Source organism: Rhineura floridana, chromosome 14 (assembly GCF_030035675.1).
Source record: "Rhineura floridana isolate rRhiFlo1 chromosome 14, rRhiFlo1.hap2, whole genome shotgun sequence".
In the NCBI taxonomy this organism is placed as follows: domain Eukaryota; kingdom Metazoa; phylum Chordata; class Lepidosauria; order Squamata; family Rhineuridae; genus Rhineura; species Rhineura floridana.
In genome coordinates, this window is record NC_084493.1 from 31918460 (window position 1) to 31934005 (window position 15546).

The 15546-nt window shown below is 42.6% G+C and overlaps 1 protein-coding gene across 7 annotated transcripts in view; it reads right to left on the reverse strand.

The window, feature by feature from the left end:
* The window catches only part of THSD4 (thrombospondin type 1 domain containing 4), a 699350-nt gene that overhangs the window by 16332 nt on the left and 667472 nt on the right, over window positions 1-15546 (reverse strand). For all 7 annotated transcript variants that reach the window (XM_061595164.1, XM_061595167.1, XM_061595165.1 and 4 more), the window contains one exon: window positions 3620-3799. In XM_061595164.1, coding sequence (XP_061451148.1) covers window positions 3620-3799 — 180 coding nt within the window. The remainder of the gene's footprint in view (window positions 1-3619; window positions 3800-15546) is intronic.

Genomic DNA, 15546 nt, shown 5'->3' on the forward strand with positions numbered 1-15546 from the left:
GGTGTGGTCTAGGTAAAGGGGCTATGACCTATCATGCTCCTTGTCCCGGCCAAGGTTTGGCTCACCCAAGGCATTTATTTAGTCTAGCTGTTGACAGCGTTCACTTCACCCTGCTGAAACGTGGCCCTAGTTTAAGCCATCCTCTTTGCCTTGACTCCTGTCTCTTGGTTCTGGCCACAAACTAGCCTAATGTGCGGTTGCTATGCCCACCTTTTCCTATGACCACACCCACCACTGGCCTATGGTCCTTGGAAAGTTGCCCAGAAGAGAATGCAGCCCTCAGGCAGCAAAAGGCTCCCCATCCATACAATAAGAAGAAATGCAGAATGGGTAGCTATAAATCAATGCCGAGTGTTGATCAGATCCAGTGCTTTTGTAAGCAATTAGTCTCCTGATCAAAAGATGCACCAGAGATCTCAAACCAAAAAACAATGGGCACTCCTGAAGCTAATAAACCTCATTTATTTCCCCCATAATGGGTTGTTATACATATGGCTTGTTCAGCTAATAAATTAATTTGAGATGACAGATTATTAAAATGTTTCTGATTTGATTTGGAGCCAGTCACCCAGTGGCAAGAGTGTCAGAACATAAAAAAATACAAATCCTCACTCAGCCATGAAGTTCATAAGAACATTATTATAGTCCTCCTAGATCTGACCAAAGGCCCATCTGGACCACCATCCTGTTCTTACCATGGCCAGCCAGATGCCTCTGGGAAGATGGCAAGCAGGACCTGAGTGCAACAGCATCACTCTCTCCCCACTTGTGTTCCACAAGAAACCTTTCTTAGGCTGCAATCCAATACATGTCTACTCAAAAGTCAGCTCCACTGGGTTCAATGAGACTTACTCCCAAGTAAGTGTGTATTGGATCGCAGCCTTATTGGTCTTTAACACACACTCAAACAGTATTCAAGTTATGTTTTCCTTTTCCTTTATTAAAAACAACAACATATTTCTATCCTGCGTTTCTGTCCTAGGACCCCTGAAGTGACTTACCAACAAGAATAACAATGGCCATTAAAATGTCAATACAATAACACAATGCAGATTATTATTTACATTTCCAGCCCATCCATCCCCAAGTACGTTTATAGCTAAGAAAAGTCTCTTGGTGCAGAAATGGTCAGCTAAAGCCACAGACACCACTGAAATACAATGATGTCACTCATGGTTATGAGATAGCCCAGGTGTGGTCGGATGCCCTGATCCACAGTTTTGAAAGGGAGGGGGACCAGGCAATTCCCAGTCTTGATTTATCATTTCTTAAATGATGCCCTTTTTCAGGGTAACTTTTGGACCAGGGTAAGTGACAGTGTGACATAAATCATGAGTCCACTTTTATTATTTCTTCTTTTTTTCCCCTGATCATGCTAGAGGTTATTTTTTCATAGATGTGCCTTAAGGCCCAAATACCACCTTCATAGCTCCTGTCAGCTGACTCCACTGAGTTGACCATCTCATAAAACTACCATGATGTTTTTAATTTAGAAATTAAATTCTGAAAATTCCAAGTGAACGTTCTTCTCATCGAAATGCATATGGATGAAGGTTAAAGGCTGATGCTTCTCACCTCCCCCCTTCTCTTCCCGCTCCCACCAGGCCAAACGAGATTCCCAATCCAAAGGGTTTAATTCTCAAAAGAATCAAAGCTTAGAAGCATGGTGGGGGAGGACTGCACCTCTTTAGATGTTGTTGGGACTACAATCTTCATCAATGCCAGGCAGCTTGGCTGACGGTCAGGGGTGATAGGAGTTGGAGTTCAACAATATCTGGAATGCCATAAGTTCCTCTTTCTGCCTCCAGTACTGGAGACAGGAAGCAGACCTCATGGCTAGTAGGCAGCAGCACTCAGTCGGGCAGGGCAGTGTGGGGGTGGCGCTGCTTAGCTGGCTTCCCAGTGTGGGGGTCACTGTTGGTCACCAAGGGGGGGGATGTCACAGTGCGGTGTGGGCACAGCAGTGGAGCCACCACCACCACTCCTCTTGGTAACTGGCAGTGACCTAATGGGAAGCTAGGAAAGCAGTGCCCTACCCACTGTGCCCTACTCCGCCAACCACTACAGGCTACCAAGCAGGATGGTTATGTGCTGTCTCTAGTATTGGAGGTGGTGTGCTTCTGACTGCCAGCTAACGAGGAGCACAAGTAGAGAGAGCACTGTTGCTACTTGTGGGCTTCCCATATACATCTGGTTGGCCGCTACGAGAAGAGGCTGCTGGGCTAATTGCATCAAAGCTCTCACCTCCTTGGCTTTGCCCTGCTGCATGTCAGAATCTGGGGGGTACCAGTCAGGCAAACTCCTTGTGGTGGTGGTGTTGAATGCCAGGTCTGTCCAGAATAAAACATCTATTTTCACCAATTTGTTTGTAGATGAGGGGGACTGACTTGGCATGCATACCTGAGGCCTGGCCTGATGAGCTTAGTGGCCCAAGGCTAACCCAGCTGTGTCTGCCTGGTGCAGCACCATTCCATGTCAGAGGGGCAGGGAGAGGGAGTTGAGATACTCCATAAAAAATCCATCTCCCTCACCAGGAAGATGTTCCACATTGTGTCTGGGTTGTGGATTTTCCTCCTGTCAGAGAGGTGTCTGTCACCTTCATTACACAGCTTTTGTTATATGCTGAAGATGCACCTTTTCACACTGGCCTTTGACACTACACACAAGCACACACACACTAAGGCCTGCCACCCCTGCTCACTTTGTTCGCCAATCCCACCTAGATCCAACCCACAGCACCCCAAGGCCTCCTCTGCCAGGCACCCCCTAGCTATCTCCCCATCCCCTCTGCTATGCCACCCATATTACTGCCCCCACTGCCTCTGCCAGGTGGCGCTAGCCATCCCCCTAACCCCTCACCAACCCCACCCCACATGGGTCACCAGAGCCACCCCGCAAGCACACTGGTCACCAAAGCTCTCCCCCTCCCCCTCTAAGGGTCTCCAAACCTCTTGCTCCCCTTCACAGATCTACAAACTTCCCCCCATGCCCCACATGTCTCCAAAATTTCCCTCTCCCCCTTCCCAGGTCTCTAAACCTCCCCCCGCCCTCTCCACAACTCTCCAAACCTCCCCCCACTCCCCCCTTACCTTATGACCTTACTGCTGCTCACTCACTCACTCTCGCGACCATTAAACCCTGCCTGCTAGGCCCACCTGCCACCCCCTTGTCATCATCTCCCATCATCATCATGGGCTCCTGCTGGGAGGGCAGGATATAAATCAAATAATAAATAAATAATAAAATGATCATCGCAGCTAAGGTTTGCCTCTCCTTGCCCTCCTCACCTATAAGCGTCACACTACTTGTGAACGCTTCAGTGCAGGCATGCACCTGCATTCAAGGCTGGTGTGATGCTTACAAAAATACAATATAATAAGATATATATTGGAACCCTCTACTTGTGAATGTAATTTGTTGTCAACTGTTTTTAACATTGTATTTTATACTATTTTGACCCACCTTGGGAACTTTTGATGAAGGGCAGGTATTAAATATAATAGTAAATAAATAAAAAAATAGGCGGCAGCAGGGCGGTTCTTCAGAGCAGGGCATAGGAGCAAACTTCAGTTTTAATGTAGAGAAAAGGGTGGACAAAACCCCTCAATAAAATACTTACCGAGCTCCATTCAGTACTAAACCATTTAGCCCCACAAGGCTTGAGGTAGCAGGTTTGCTGGCTGGGAGGTCTCTCCAGAAATGAACACTCGTAGGGGTTCAACATATCAAAGCTGTTCTCAGTTTTCCTAATGCAAATGACTTCTCTCTGCTGGGTCCCATTGCCGCATTCCACTGAACACTACATAAGGGGACAGCAAGCAGAGATGGTGAGATGTCATGAAGGCAGTGAATATAAAACTACCCCCCCCATTCACTACTTGTTTGCCATCTTAAATGGACAAACTTGATTAACTCTCAATGCAGACCTGGCAAAAAGAAAGAAAAAACATACTGGCTGACTTTGGGAAATATTTGGACCCTCAATGACATTTCCAATAAAAGGATGGAGTCACTTTATACCCCAGACATTTGGTCACCACAAGTGTGCTTGACAATTTTTCTCAGCAGCATACGTTGGTCCATTCTCCATGCATATTGAGTAAAATGGCTATAATTGGACCCCAGCTGGGGTTTTTTTTTGTTTCCAGAAAGAAAGTGGTAAATGGTAACTGGCTAACATTTGGGGACATTGTACCAGTGACAGTTTGTGACAACCCAACTCATGTGCAAGTTACACAATAAAAGGCAAAAAGTTGCCCCCAGGACTTTCTGCTGAGATATTTTTGTGGGGTTTTTTTTGTTTGTTTCTAGAAAGAAAACTGTAACTGGTAAGTAGCTGAAATTTGGGGATGTCGTACAGATTAAAATTTGTGACAATGTCCTAGAAGTTACACAGTGAAAAGTGCACATGGGTTTGAAAAGCATCCCAGAAGTCTGCTTGAAGACTTTTCAGCCAACCTTTGTAATTATACAGCCACTCCCTCTCCATCCCAATCCCCTTTGCCACTCCCTCTCCATCCCAATCCCCTTTGCCTCTCCCTCTTCATCCCAATCCCCTTCCAATCCCTTCCTTTCCCTTCCCCCTATTCCCCCTCCCCTTCCTTCTCTTCATGGTCAGTTTTACCTAACCATAATTGCATGGGATTAAATCCCATTGGACTCAATAAGCATGCAAATGATCAGACCTGCTTTTCCTCTACTTCCCCTCTCCTCTCCCTTCTTCCTCCCCTCCCCTCTTCCTTCTTCCTCCTCCCCTGCCCACTCCAGCCCTCCCACCCTCTCCCCGGTCAGTTTTACCTATCCTAAGCACGATGGCACTGGAGTAAATCCCACTCAACTCAATAAACATGCAAATGATCAAACCTGTCCTTCTCCTCTCCTCCCCCTTCTGCTTGCTCCTATCCCCCTCCTCCCCTCTGCAAGACTTAACCATAAACAATCCTGCTCCAAAACCTTCTGCTCTCAGGGCAATGCCATAATGCATTCAGACAGGCAGGCTTTGACTGAGGGCATTTCCCAAAGCTTAGTATTTCTTTTCCAATAAATCTTACCTAAATTATAAGGTGAATATTCACCATTTCCAGCCAAAAAATGGAGGTCTGGAAAAACAACAATCCAGTAATAATTATCCTTTTTAGGTTCTTCCGTTCTTCTGTTTTAGCCTGTTTGGTACTATCCATCTCCCCTTTCCCTTATTTGATGCCCTTCTTAGGGCTTCTTAGGGATCCTACCCAATCAGCGATCACATAATAACCTCAGCAATATAAATGAGAATAGGTATGGGTGAATTATCCTGTTTCCAGTTCATTACTGTGTTTGTTCCTTCTTATGTCTTTTCTGTATCAGTTCCAAATAAATCTCTCTCTTGCTTTAAAATAAACACGTTTAAATATGTAATTTCTAATATGTAATGTCTAAACCAGGCTCAGAGTCAGTATCCAGAAACTGAAAAGCTTTAGTGCTGTGAGGACTAGAACCTTAAAATTGTACAGATATGTGATTGGGAGACCCTACAGAGTGCTAAAGAGACAGGTACTGGGTTCAAGTAAACAAAAACCGAAAGGACATGGAACTAAGCCAACACTGCCTTCACTCAAAACTGCAAAAAACAGAAACTGTTAACATAGCAGGGGTGTTGTGTCACTGTGTTAAAGATCTGTTCCAGTAACAGCTGGTCTTCAGTTTTTACACTTGGCCTCTTTGTATTTATCACAGGGTTATTCCTGGAGACAGATATGACTGTTTCTGCCCAAGAACTGCTGAAAGCGTTTGACTTTAATCAAAAGGATTAATTGATTTTGCTCAGAAAGCAAAATATACAGGAGGCTCAACCCTTCAGGTTTAGTAACTGTTAACTTTAACATAGCAACTGAATCAATTTATGAGATTAAGCCAAATATGGCTGGAGTCTTTTTACACCAGAGAAACACATAGTTTCACTTTAAGATGAAGGAGATACATAAAGGGTCAAACTACACATTACAGTCAGTTGCATGAGAGCTTGTTCCAAGGCTGGTTTTAAAAAACAGACAGACAAATCCCAAAGCAGTTGTGGGAAGGTATAGCCCTGTGCTTTATCGACTCCAGTGGCTCCCAATTTGTTTCCGGGCCCAAACCAAAGTGCTGGTTCTGACCTTTAAAGCCCTAAACGACCTTGGACCAATGTACCTGAGGGACCACCAGAGCTTGGAAGATTACTTTTAAAAAGAAATAAATTACAGTTACAATTACATGGCCCAAAAAAGTAGTAATTACCATTACAATTGCAATTGCTCTGAAAGTAACTGATTACTTTTTCTCAATAGTAATCACTACATTTCAGTTACTTTTTTAAAAAAACTCATATGAGGTGCTGGCCTTGGCTGCTGCACATCTAAGTAGCCTACAACAACATTAAAAATAGAGACACACATACAGAGGTAGTAGAATAATTATTTTTATCCATAAGATAGCAATGGTGGTCTCTCTGCTGGTAAGGGAGGTGGGGAGGGAGGCAGAGGTCACTACTCAGATCTCTGCACGTCAAACCAAGTGCAACCCCCCCACTCAGCTAACAAGCACAATCTCTCTCACTTAACCACCTCCCGGACCCTGCCGTGCCACCAACTAAGGGGCACCCACCCAAGCAAACATTTTCCCCTGAGATGCAAAAAAGTTAAAATACTCCAAATGCAGCACAGAAGCCAGAGAGGATGGTGAAGGCCACTTTGTGTGCCAAGTGCAAGCACAGAATTCACACCCCCACCCACCCACGTTGTCATCTTTCACCTCCACAGTTCTTTATCTCCATTCTGCTGCTGCCTCCTTCTCCTTTATCCATGTTCTTGTCCTCCGGCTCCTTTTTCCCTCCACTCCATTCTTCACCACCACCCCCATTTTTTAAAACAATTGTTTTCTCCACTCCACTCCACTCCACCCCATCTCACTCTCCACCTCCTCCCTTGTCGCCTCCTACCCACCCACAGAGCAGGAGGGAAAAGCAATGCTGCACAGAAGCCCAGTTTGAGGCACATGATTTTCATCCATAAATCAGAGGAGCAGAAGACTTCCCCTGCTTCCCCCTGTGATGCCCCTGTATTTTCATTACTGTAAATATGGTAAGTGCAGGTTTTGTAGGGTAAATGTGGTAAGTAGAGTGAGTGAGAGTGGGGAGTACATGGGGTAGAATGCTGGAGAATGCTGTATTGTGACTGGCTGAGCATTTGAGTGGCTGAAGGTATAAATGAGAGGATGACAGTTGAGAAAGGGTTCTGTTGGTTGAGTCGGTTGGTGGGTTGTGGGTTGAAGTTGGTTGTGGGTTGGATTATATTTGGCTGGTATTAAGGCAGATTATATATGACTGGAAACATAAAGAGTGACACTATATGAAACCATACACTTGTTAAATATCCCATAAGTAATCTTGTTATTTCCTGGTGTTTATAAATAAATATTTTATTGGTTTACGAAAAGCCTGATCCTTGGGTGGGGTTTACACAGACCAGAAGGGAGGGCAGGGTAATTACCAAGGTGTAGAAACAGTATCAAATGGTGGCAGCAGTGAAGAGATAGTGTATCATCGAATATCCAGGGCAACCCAGGGCTGTATGCTTTATAGGCACAAAGATACAGGGGGGTTGTGGCCTGCAAGTGCACCCAGACACAAAGTAACAATAAGCCAGAAGGGGACTAAGGCAAAGTCCTACGGCAATATTGTGAAACAGGGAGTGGCTGGTGGTGCTGCCTAGCAGTGGAATCTTGCAAGATCTGTGCTAGAGCCGGTGAGAGAACAAATAAAACCCAGGATCCTGACTGGAGGGACCTGACAGGTGGAGGTCTGAGGTGGGATCCTCACCCTACCCCCCAAGTAATGCCCAAACGTAATGCTGGAAACATTACAATTACTCCACAAAAGTAATAAAATTACTCCTAGTTCTATTGCAATCAAAATGTAAAGGAATTACCCACTTGTTCCTCAAAAAAGTAAGAAATTACAAGTAACAAATTACTTCCAAGCTCTGGGGACCGCTTATGCCCATATGTACCTGTCCGGGATTTAAGATCATCGACCTCTAATCTCCTCTGTGTTAGACTCTGTTAGACTGACAGGCACATGGGAGAGAGCCTTTTCAGCTGTGGCCCCCAAGCTTTGGAATACCCTACCCCAAGAAGCCTGCTCTGCTCCCTCCCTGATGGTTTCCCAGAGACTTCTGAAAGCAATCTTGTTCCAGAGAGCCTTTGGGAGGGTAGCACCTGACACTGATTTTATGCCTTCTTTGTTAATTTTTACCTCTGTAGTACCTTCTGTACCACTCCTTATATGTATGTGCATAATTGTATTTTATGCATTTTAATTTATTTTAATGTTTTTGTGATCTTTATTGTGTACAATTTTTATTATGTAAATGTTCGATTTTATTGTAAGCTGCCCTGAGTGCCCTATTATAGGGTAGAAGGACGGGATAGAAATATTTTAAATAAATAAACACAGTCAGAGAGAAGGGTTCTTATCTTTCCCCCTATGGGCACATTTCTTTTTGGGCTCATCCACACAGTGAAGTCTGGTGCTACTTGCATCCCCTTCTTCAGCAGGGAGAGGTGTGCAACTGAGAAGAAACAATGAAACTGACAAAAAAAACCCTCCCCTTCTCCATTATCAATATTGATACTCTGGAGAAAGTAAACATGTAAAATTGGGGGCAGGGCTACAAGGAAACAGTGACATTACACCTTTCCAGAGGAATGCCTACTTGTGTGAATGGAAAATAGCAGATTGGAAACTACCATTGAGCAAGAAGGGTGGACCTGAAAAAGCTATTGTGATGGTAAAAGCAGCTTCTTTAGTATGAAGTTAGGCTCCTGTGTGGATAAGTCCATCAAAACCTCACCTCTGGAGATCTTTTTTGTCTGTGAGGGACCTTGGTCTCTCAATGGGATTTTAAAAATTGCGTATTTTAATTATGGATGTTTATATTTTAATGTATTGATGAGGTTTTATTGTGTGTTTTAATGGTGAATTCTAATTATGGCTGGTTATACTTCAGGGCTTGTGTTTTTATACTTGTAAACTGCTTAGAAGCCAATTTTGGCATTAAGCGTTTTTTTTTTTTAAGTGTTACAACAGAAGAAATCATACAAAAATAAAAATTAAGCTGTATATAAATTAAACAATAATCAAATAATCAATAAACAATAATCAATATAATTAAACAAATTATATAAATAATCAGTATAGTAGTTGTAGTAGTAATAGTATTTTTAAAATACAGGTTTGACCTTTCCCCATCTGTTCAGGAGATGGTAGGAGGCAATGGAAGTTTTGATTCAGGTCTTCTTCTCTTCCACCTCTAAATTGCTGACAGTCTAACTAAGCCTGAAAATACCTGACATCCCCAATTCCCCAACTTTGGATCAAACATCTTCTTAAGCCAGGAAAACCCACATGTGACATCCATTCACAGTGATATCTGATGGTGGAACACTTTATTTCCAGCATTAATGAATTGTAGCAGTTTACAGCTATTGTCACACTGAGATTCTGGGTCTATCAATGGGTGTTCGTCTTGACAGCTCTATGGAACCTCCATGTTAAGTGATAGTGTACCACTGACTGAGGAGGGAACAATGGAAGAGATCTGTTGCCTTCATGTGCTACTTGTCAGCTTCCGGGGGGGGGTCTGGTTGGCCACCATGGGATGCAGCATGCTGGATGCCCATATGTGCCCACCTGACTGTTTTGATCTGCGGAACTGTCATTGTTACAGGTGCCACCTAATACTTGGTCCACACTTGTAAGAAACCAATCTTTTAGTGTGGCAGCACCTACACTGTGGAACTCCCTGCCTATTGATAGCAGGAATGTATCTTCACTGTCCTCTTTTCAGCACCTGCTTAAAACATTTTTGTTTAGACAAGCCTATCCAGATAACATAGATGCTGATGTGCTTTAATCTCTTTCTTGATTATTATAAATTTTAATTATCTTTTGTTTTTTTAATTGTTTGCTTTACTCTAGTTTCTCTTCAGATCATTTGCCTTTAATTACTTATTTTTAACTGTTTTTAACTGATAATTGTAGTGGTTTTCTTGCTTTTCCTTCCTTCTTTTTTTTTGTAAACCACTTGTTTTTATTACAATCAAGATGTATATAAATTTTTTTAAAGGGCTTAAAATGTTATGGGAAGGGGACTTGTGTATGGAGATTAGCGATTCTAAATGGAAAGAGTTATGGTCATCCAAACCCTATACATCTGTGTCAGCATATATTAGAGAATGTTCTCTGAAAGTGGCACATAGGTGGCCTTGCACACCTATACAACTTTCTCATATAACTTCTAGCCTATCCCTGGCCTGTTGGTGAGGATGTGGGGTCACAGGAACATTCCTTCACTTATGGTGGGAATGTCCCTCTGTACACGATTTATCGGTGGAAGTGTTTCAAGAAATTTCCAAGATATTTCAGATTAACATTCCAGCTACTCCTCAACTTTCTTAATTAAATCTATGGGACTCTCAAGGGGCAAGTTTTCACTCTAAAGCACTGTTGACATGGCTACTGGCAGCAGCTCAGATTTCCATAGCACAAAAGTAGAAAACAGCACAGGACCTTCACCTGCCTTTATGGTACAAGAATGTATGGAATTTTGGACTTGAGGATGTCCAAAGGGTCTAAGGATCCAGAGACCATCCACACAACTTGGTGGGAGTTCACATCTTATTCTACAGATACTGTGGTGTATAACTCATCACTTGCTCCAGCACAAGAAATTTGGTTGTCATGATTTGGTTATATGGTCTCAGGTTATGGTCTGAAGGCACAGGAGGCCACCACCTTGCTGAAGCTAAGCAGGTCTGGTCAGTGCCTGGATGGGAGACTGCCTGGGAACCACATGTATGGTGAAAGAAAGGCGGGGTATAAATGTAACAAATAAATAAATAAATAAAATTTTAATGTGATCTCTGTCATGGTGATTTGTAACTGCCTATGTACTACCTTGGCTTGGCCTTAGTTTTGTGTTCTCGTTTCTCTTTGTTGTTATTTTTGCATAGCAATTCTTAAAAAAAAGAAAAAAGAAAAGAATTTTTTTTTGTTAAATGAATAAATAAATAAATCTTGCATCTGAGATCCAGCAGAGCACTTATTTGCTTCCCTTGGATGATCACAGAAGTACCCTCAATAGGTTACTGTTCTCCCAAGATGATGGTATATAAAAGCATTTACCAAAAGTCGAGGAACAGTGAAACTGTCAAAAAGTGAGAATTCAGCTTAGCTTGCTTCCAACACCCCCCCCTTCTGTGTGATATTTGGAGAGGAACAGATTCCCCCAGGGTTTCCTTTTCATCTTCGTAACACACTCATGAACAAAGGGTGTTGGTCCCTGTTCAGAAATGCAAATTTTTGGCTCAGAGAGCCCTTGACTGCTTGTTTAAAGGTTAAATACACACACACTACTGTTCCTGGCATTTTTTGAAAAAGGTCTTTAGAAGACAAATCCAAGACTATATTGGTTTCTCTGTCACTTGAAAGGGCATGATCTCCAAAGGGTTTTTTAAGCCTAGCACCAATGACTTATTTAAAAAAAGTAGGCAGGAGCATTGTTTATACTTTGGGTAGAATTTCTGTAATGTCCTGAATAGATACTCATCCTTGGTACCAGTAAAAAGTACAGGGTGTCCTGAGAAAAATCAACATACACTTTACCTAGGATCACATACTAACCAAGATCTGAAATAATATCCACACATGATCACATTAAGCTTAAGAGTCACATTATTCACAAGGCACTATGAAAAGCATGCAGCCGAAACCAACCCCAATTAATAATTTTCAAATTGACATGATAACACTCTTCAAATACCTGGAGGCCTCCCAAATAGAAGAGGGCGAAACACTGTCCTCTATTTCCTGAGAGGCAAGAACTAGATTGAAAGTGGCTCAAATTAGCTTGGGATGGGGGAGAAATTCAGTTCCGTTTGCAATGAAAGGCAAACCTATCACATTTGCACTTTCAAAAGAAAAAGAAAAAAGGAACCAGAACACAGCCATCCTTTGGATTTTAAGCACTTTACCAAATTTTGCAAATGCAGTTGTCCAACCAAGCAACGTTTCCAAAAATGCATGTATAAAGGGAAGGTGCACATGGAAGTTAATATATTAGTAAAAGCAACAAACCAAATGCATTACATTAGCGGGAACAGCTTAGAAAAATGTAGGATTACTGAAAACTACATATAAATGTGTTTATTAGGCAAAATTTGTACTAAAATACTAATAGATTTTCATGACGATTTCTTTAAAAAAGCCTTGCAAATTGCTGCAGAAATGTGGAAAACTGAACTTAAAACTGGAAAAAGGAGAAACTGAGATAATTGAAATTGGCAGATCCATCCATCCCTAGATACAGGAAGGTAGGGATGAGGGAAAATTCAGTTGGTTCACATTTTTTGTGTACATACCTAAATTGTAGTTCTTTAAACAATATGCAAACTGAAACACAGCTATCCTTTGAAATCCACATTTCTCTGAATTCTTAACTCAAAAATGTATACACAAATATGTGCATATTAGAGGAAAATGTGCATATAACCTTACATATTCATGGAAATAACATACAAAAATGGATTACATAAGGGACAAGTGCTTGCAAAAAGATGCATACTAGGAGAAATGTGCATTAAAATGCTGAGGATCTTTTTTTAAAAAAATCACAAACTGATACAGAATTGTTGCAAAATAAATTTAAGAGTGGAAAATGTAGATTTTGGTTGAATATTAGAAGAAAAATTTGATAGTAAGAACAATTCATCAATGGAACCAATTGCCTAGAGAGGGGTGTTTTAAGCCCTACAGTGAATGGGCCTTCCTTCTAGCCCAACTCTAGGAAAAAAGCAAAAGCAAGGATCTTTAATTGTATTTCCCCAAACTTCAAAGCAGTGTAGGCTGGTGGCTCTGATGTCAGTGGGACAGTGAATCCACTCTGGGTTTTAGTCTGAATTTTCAAGGACTTTGGACAGCTCCTTGAAAGTTTGGACTAAAACCCAGAGCAGATTTACTACCCCACTGATATCGGAGCCACCAGCCTCCTCTGCCTCAGAGAATACCGAATCTTGCAGAAACGTATGAACGGTCCTTGAAAAGCAAGGGATAGCTTGACAACCATGCAGTCTTATCCCATGCAGAAAAAAATTAAGCAAGAAGTTCCAGTGAAATTTAAGCCAATGAAACCAAATCCCAATGTATATAAAGAAAGTGTATTTAGAAAAGAGGAAGGAAGGAACAGAGACTTTCAACTGAAACCAGGAAAGTCCATCTAACTTAGCTAATTCCATTTTACCTGCTTGAGTTTTAGAACCTTGGCTTGTTTCCAAAGCCGTGCTAAGTGCAAGGACTCTCACTTCCCCTCTTGCGTGCCTCCCACACCCTCCCCAAATCTGCTGCAGAGGGTTAGGGGTAAACCCAGAGCAGATTTAGGAGGTGTGCAGGGGGTGGAGAGGGAGAAAAGTCCCAGCGCTGCATTGGATACAAGCCCCTGAGTTTCAAGTGAGACATAAGTGCAATCACTCTCTCTGATTTGCCATCCTCAGTAGCAGATATTCAGAAGCATACTGTCTCCAACAGTGGAGGTAATGTTATCCTCCTCCATTAGTTTATCTAATCCCCCTTTAAAGCCACCCAGGTAAAGCCATCACTACTTTTTGTGGTAGAAAATTTCATAGTTTAATTATGGATTGCGTAAAGCAGTGTTTCCTTTTGTCTATCCTGAATCTCCCAAGGTTCAGAAGTTGCCCAGATTTCCTTGAAATTTCACTTGAAGAGAAATTTTGGTGGTGGCTCTAGATGGCAGATATGCAGTGTGGAAATGGTGACACGATAATTTAGCAAACATGATTAGAAATGGTCACAGGATCTTAATGAAACCAATTTGAAAGACACTGATCTGCTCTAAATACGACTACAAATCAGGCTGTCTGAACAGTGTGACTACCATTTTCTCATTGAATCAATCTTATATACATATTTTTTTACAGTATATTATATACTGTAGCTGACCAGTGGAGAATTAAAGTATCATGGGTTTTAAAATGTCCATGGTTGCATATTTCTAAATAATTTATTACTTGAGAGATATAAATCAGAAGCCTGAAGCAATATGGTAGATTTATGATAAACTCTCCAGGGGTGCCCGGGAGTTCAAGACACAATTCCTGTTAACAAGACATAATTCCTGTTAACAGCACTGTAAATTGTTAGCCCTAAAGGCAATTAACTCTGAGGGTGCTAGTTAACAAAACAAAGCCTTGGAGCTGGTCCACCCAGCATTGCCATTCAGAAGTATATTCTGGAAAAGATGTTTATGCAAGGAGAACAAGAACTGGGTGCTCAGCATAGACTGGGGACTCTCAGAAATGATGAATGCAAAGAAATAAATGGCTTTTCCGGGACTACACACTCTGCAATACCCTAATAAAAAACAAAGCTGTAAGATGTTGATTTTATTTAACTGAAAGGAGGTTTCAAGTTGGATCATCTTTTCTTCTGGGTCTGTGAGAAGTGTGCATATACATGCATGGTAGAGGAGTGCTGCATTTCATTACGATTCCATCGCTGTCCAGTTCAGAGCGGGAATCACGAGTCAGAGATCAGGGTGCAAGGAACTCTTGCTTTATTAACGTAATGGATACATCAAAGGCTGAGCGCCTCATAGAAAAGATCCTATGCTAACTCACTACAAGTCCCTAACTACCCTCTAGACATGCTCTGCAACGTGTGATGAAAGTTGACTCAACGCCCCATTCACAGCGCGGCAGTCTTAAATAGGAGAGGTCTTGGAGCGTAACCTCTCACTCCTTCGCACACATGCCCTCTGCCCTGTCTGCTTCTCCCTACGTCGTGAGCGCGGTGAAGGGGGGTGAGTCTCCACGGGCTCATCTGACAGAACAGGGTCCTCATCTGCAGGCAGGGAAGCAGAGGGCTGGGAAGCGTCGGGCGTCTCTAGGATACTGCTTGGCACAGGAGGAGTTACTGCTCTTTCGGAATCCTCCCCTAACGGCTCCGTGGGGGTGCTTGATGGCTGAGCGCTGTCCCATTGAGGGGCAGGGCCATCCGTGGGAACTGGCAGGGCATCTAGCTCGCTGTCTTACTCAAGGTCTGGGCTAGAATCAACAACAGCTGGATCGTCTATGCCCACTGACGGCTGAGGCGCCTGCAACTCATGCCTTCCCTCTCCTTGATCCTTAGGAGAGAGGCTGGGCTCAACATCCCTGGGCTCAACAATCGCCTGGATTTCTGTGAAATTCTCAGCTGGTATTTTCATTGCCTTAAGTTGTTTTTGTTTACATAGCTCACCACTAATCTAATTTAGGTCCCTTTCCTGACAAAATGTGCCGAGAGAGGAGGAAGGGGGCAGGATGTATTAAAAGTTCCATTGCGGAAAGAGTTGAAGTCCTAAAGGTTTTTTATCTTTCTTTTTGTCAGACTATTTGGCCCAACGGCATAATTAGCCGCATCAAGGGGTCAATTAGGAAAATGAGAGAGTTTTGATTCTTCAGAGTGAGAGATCTAGGCTG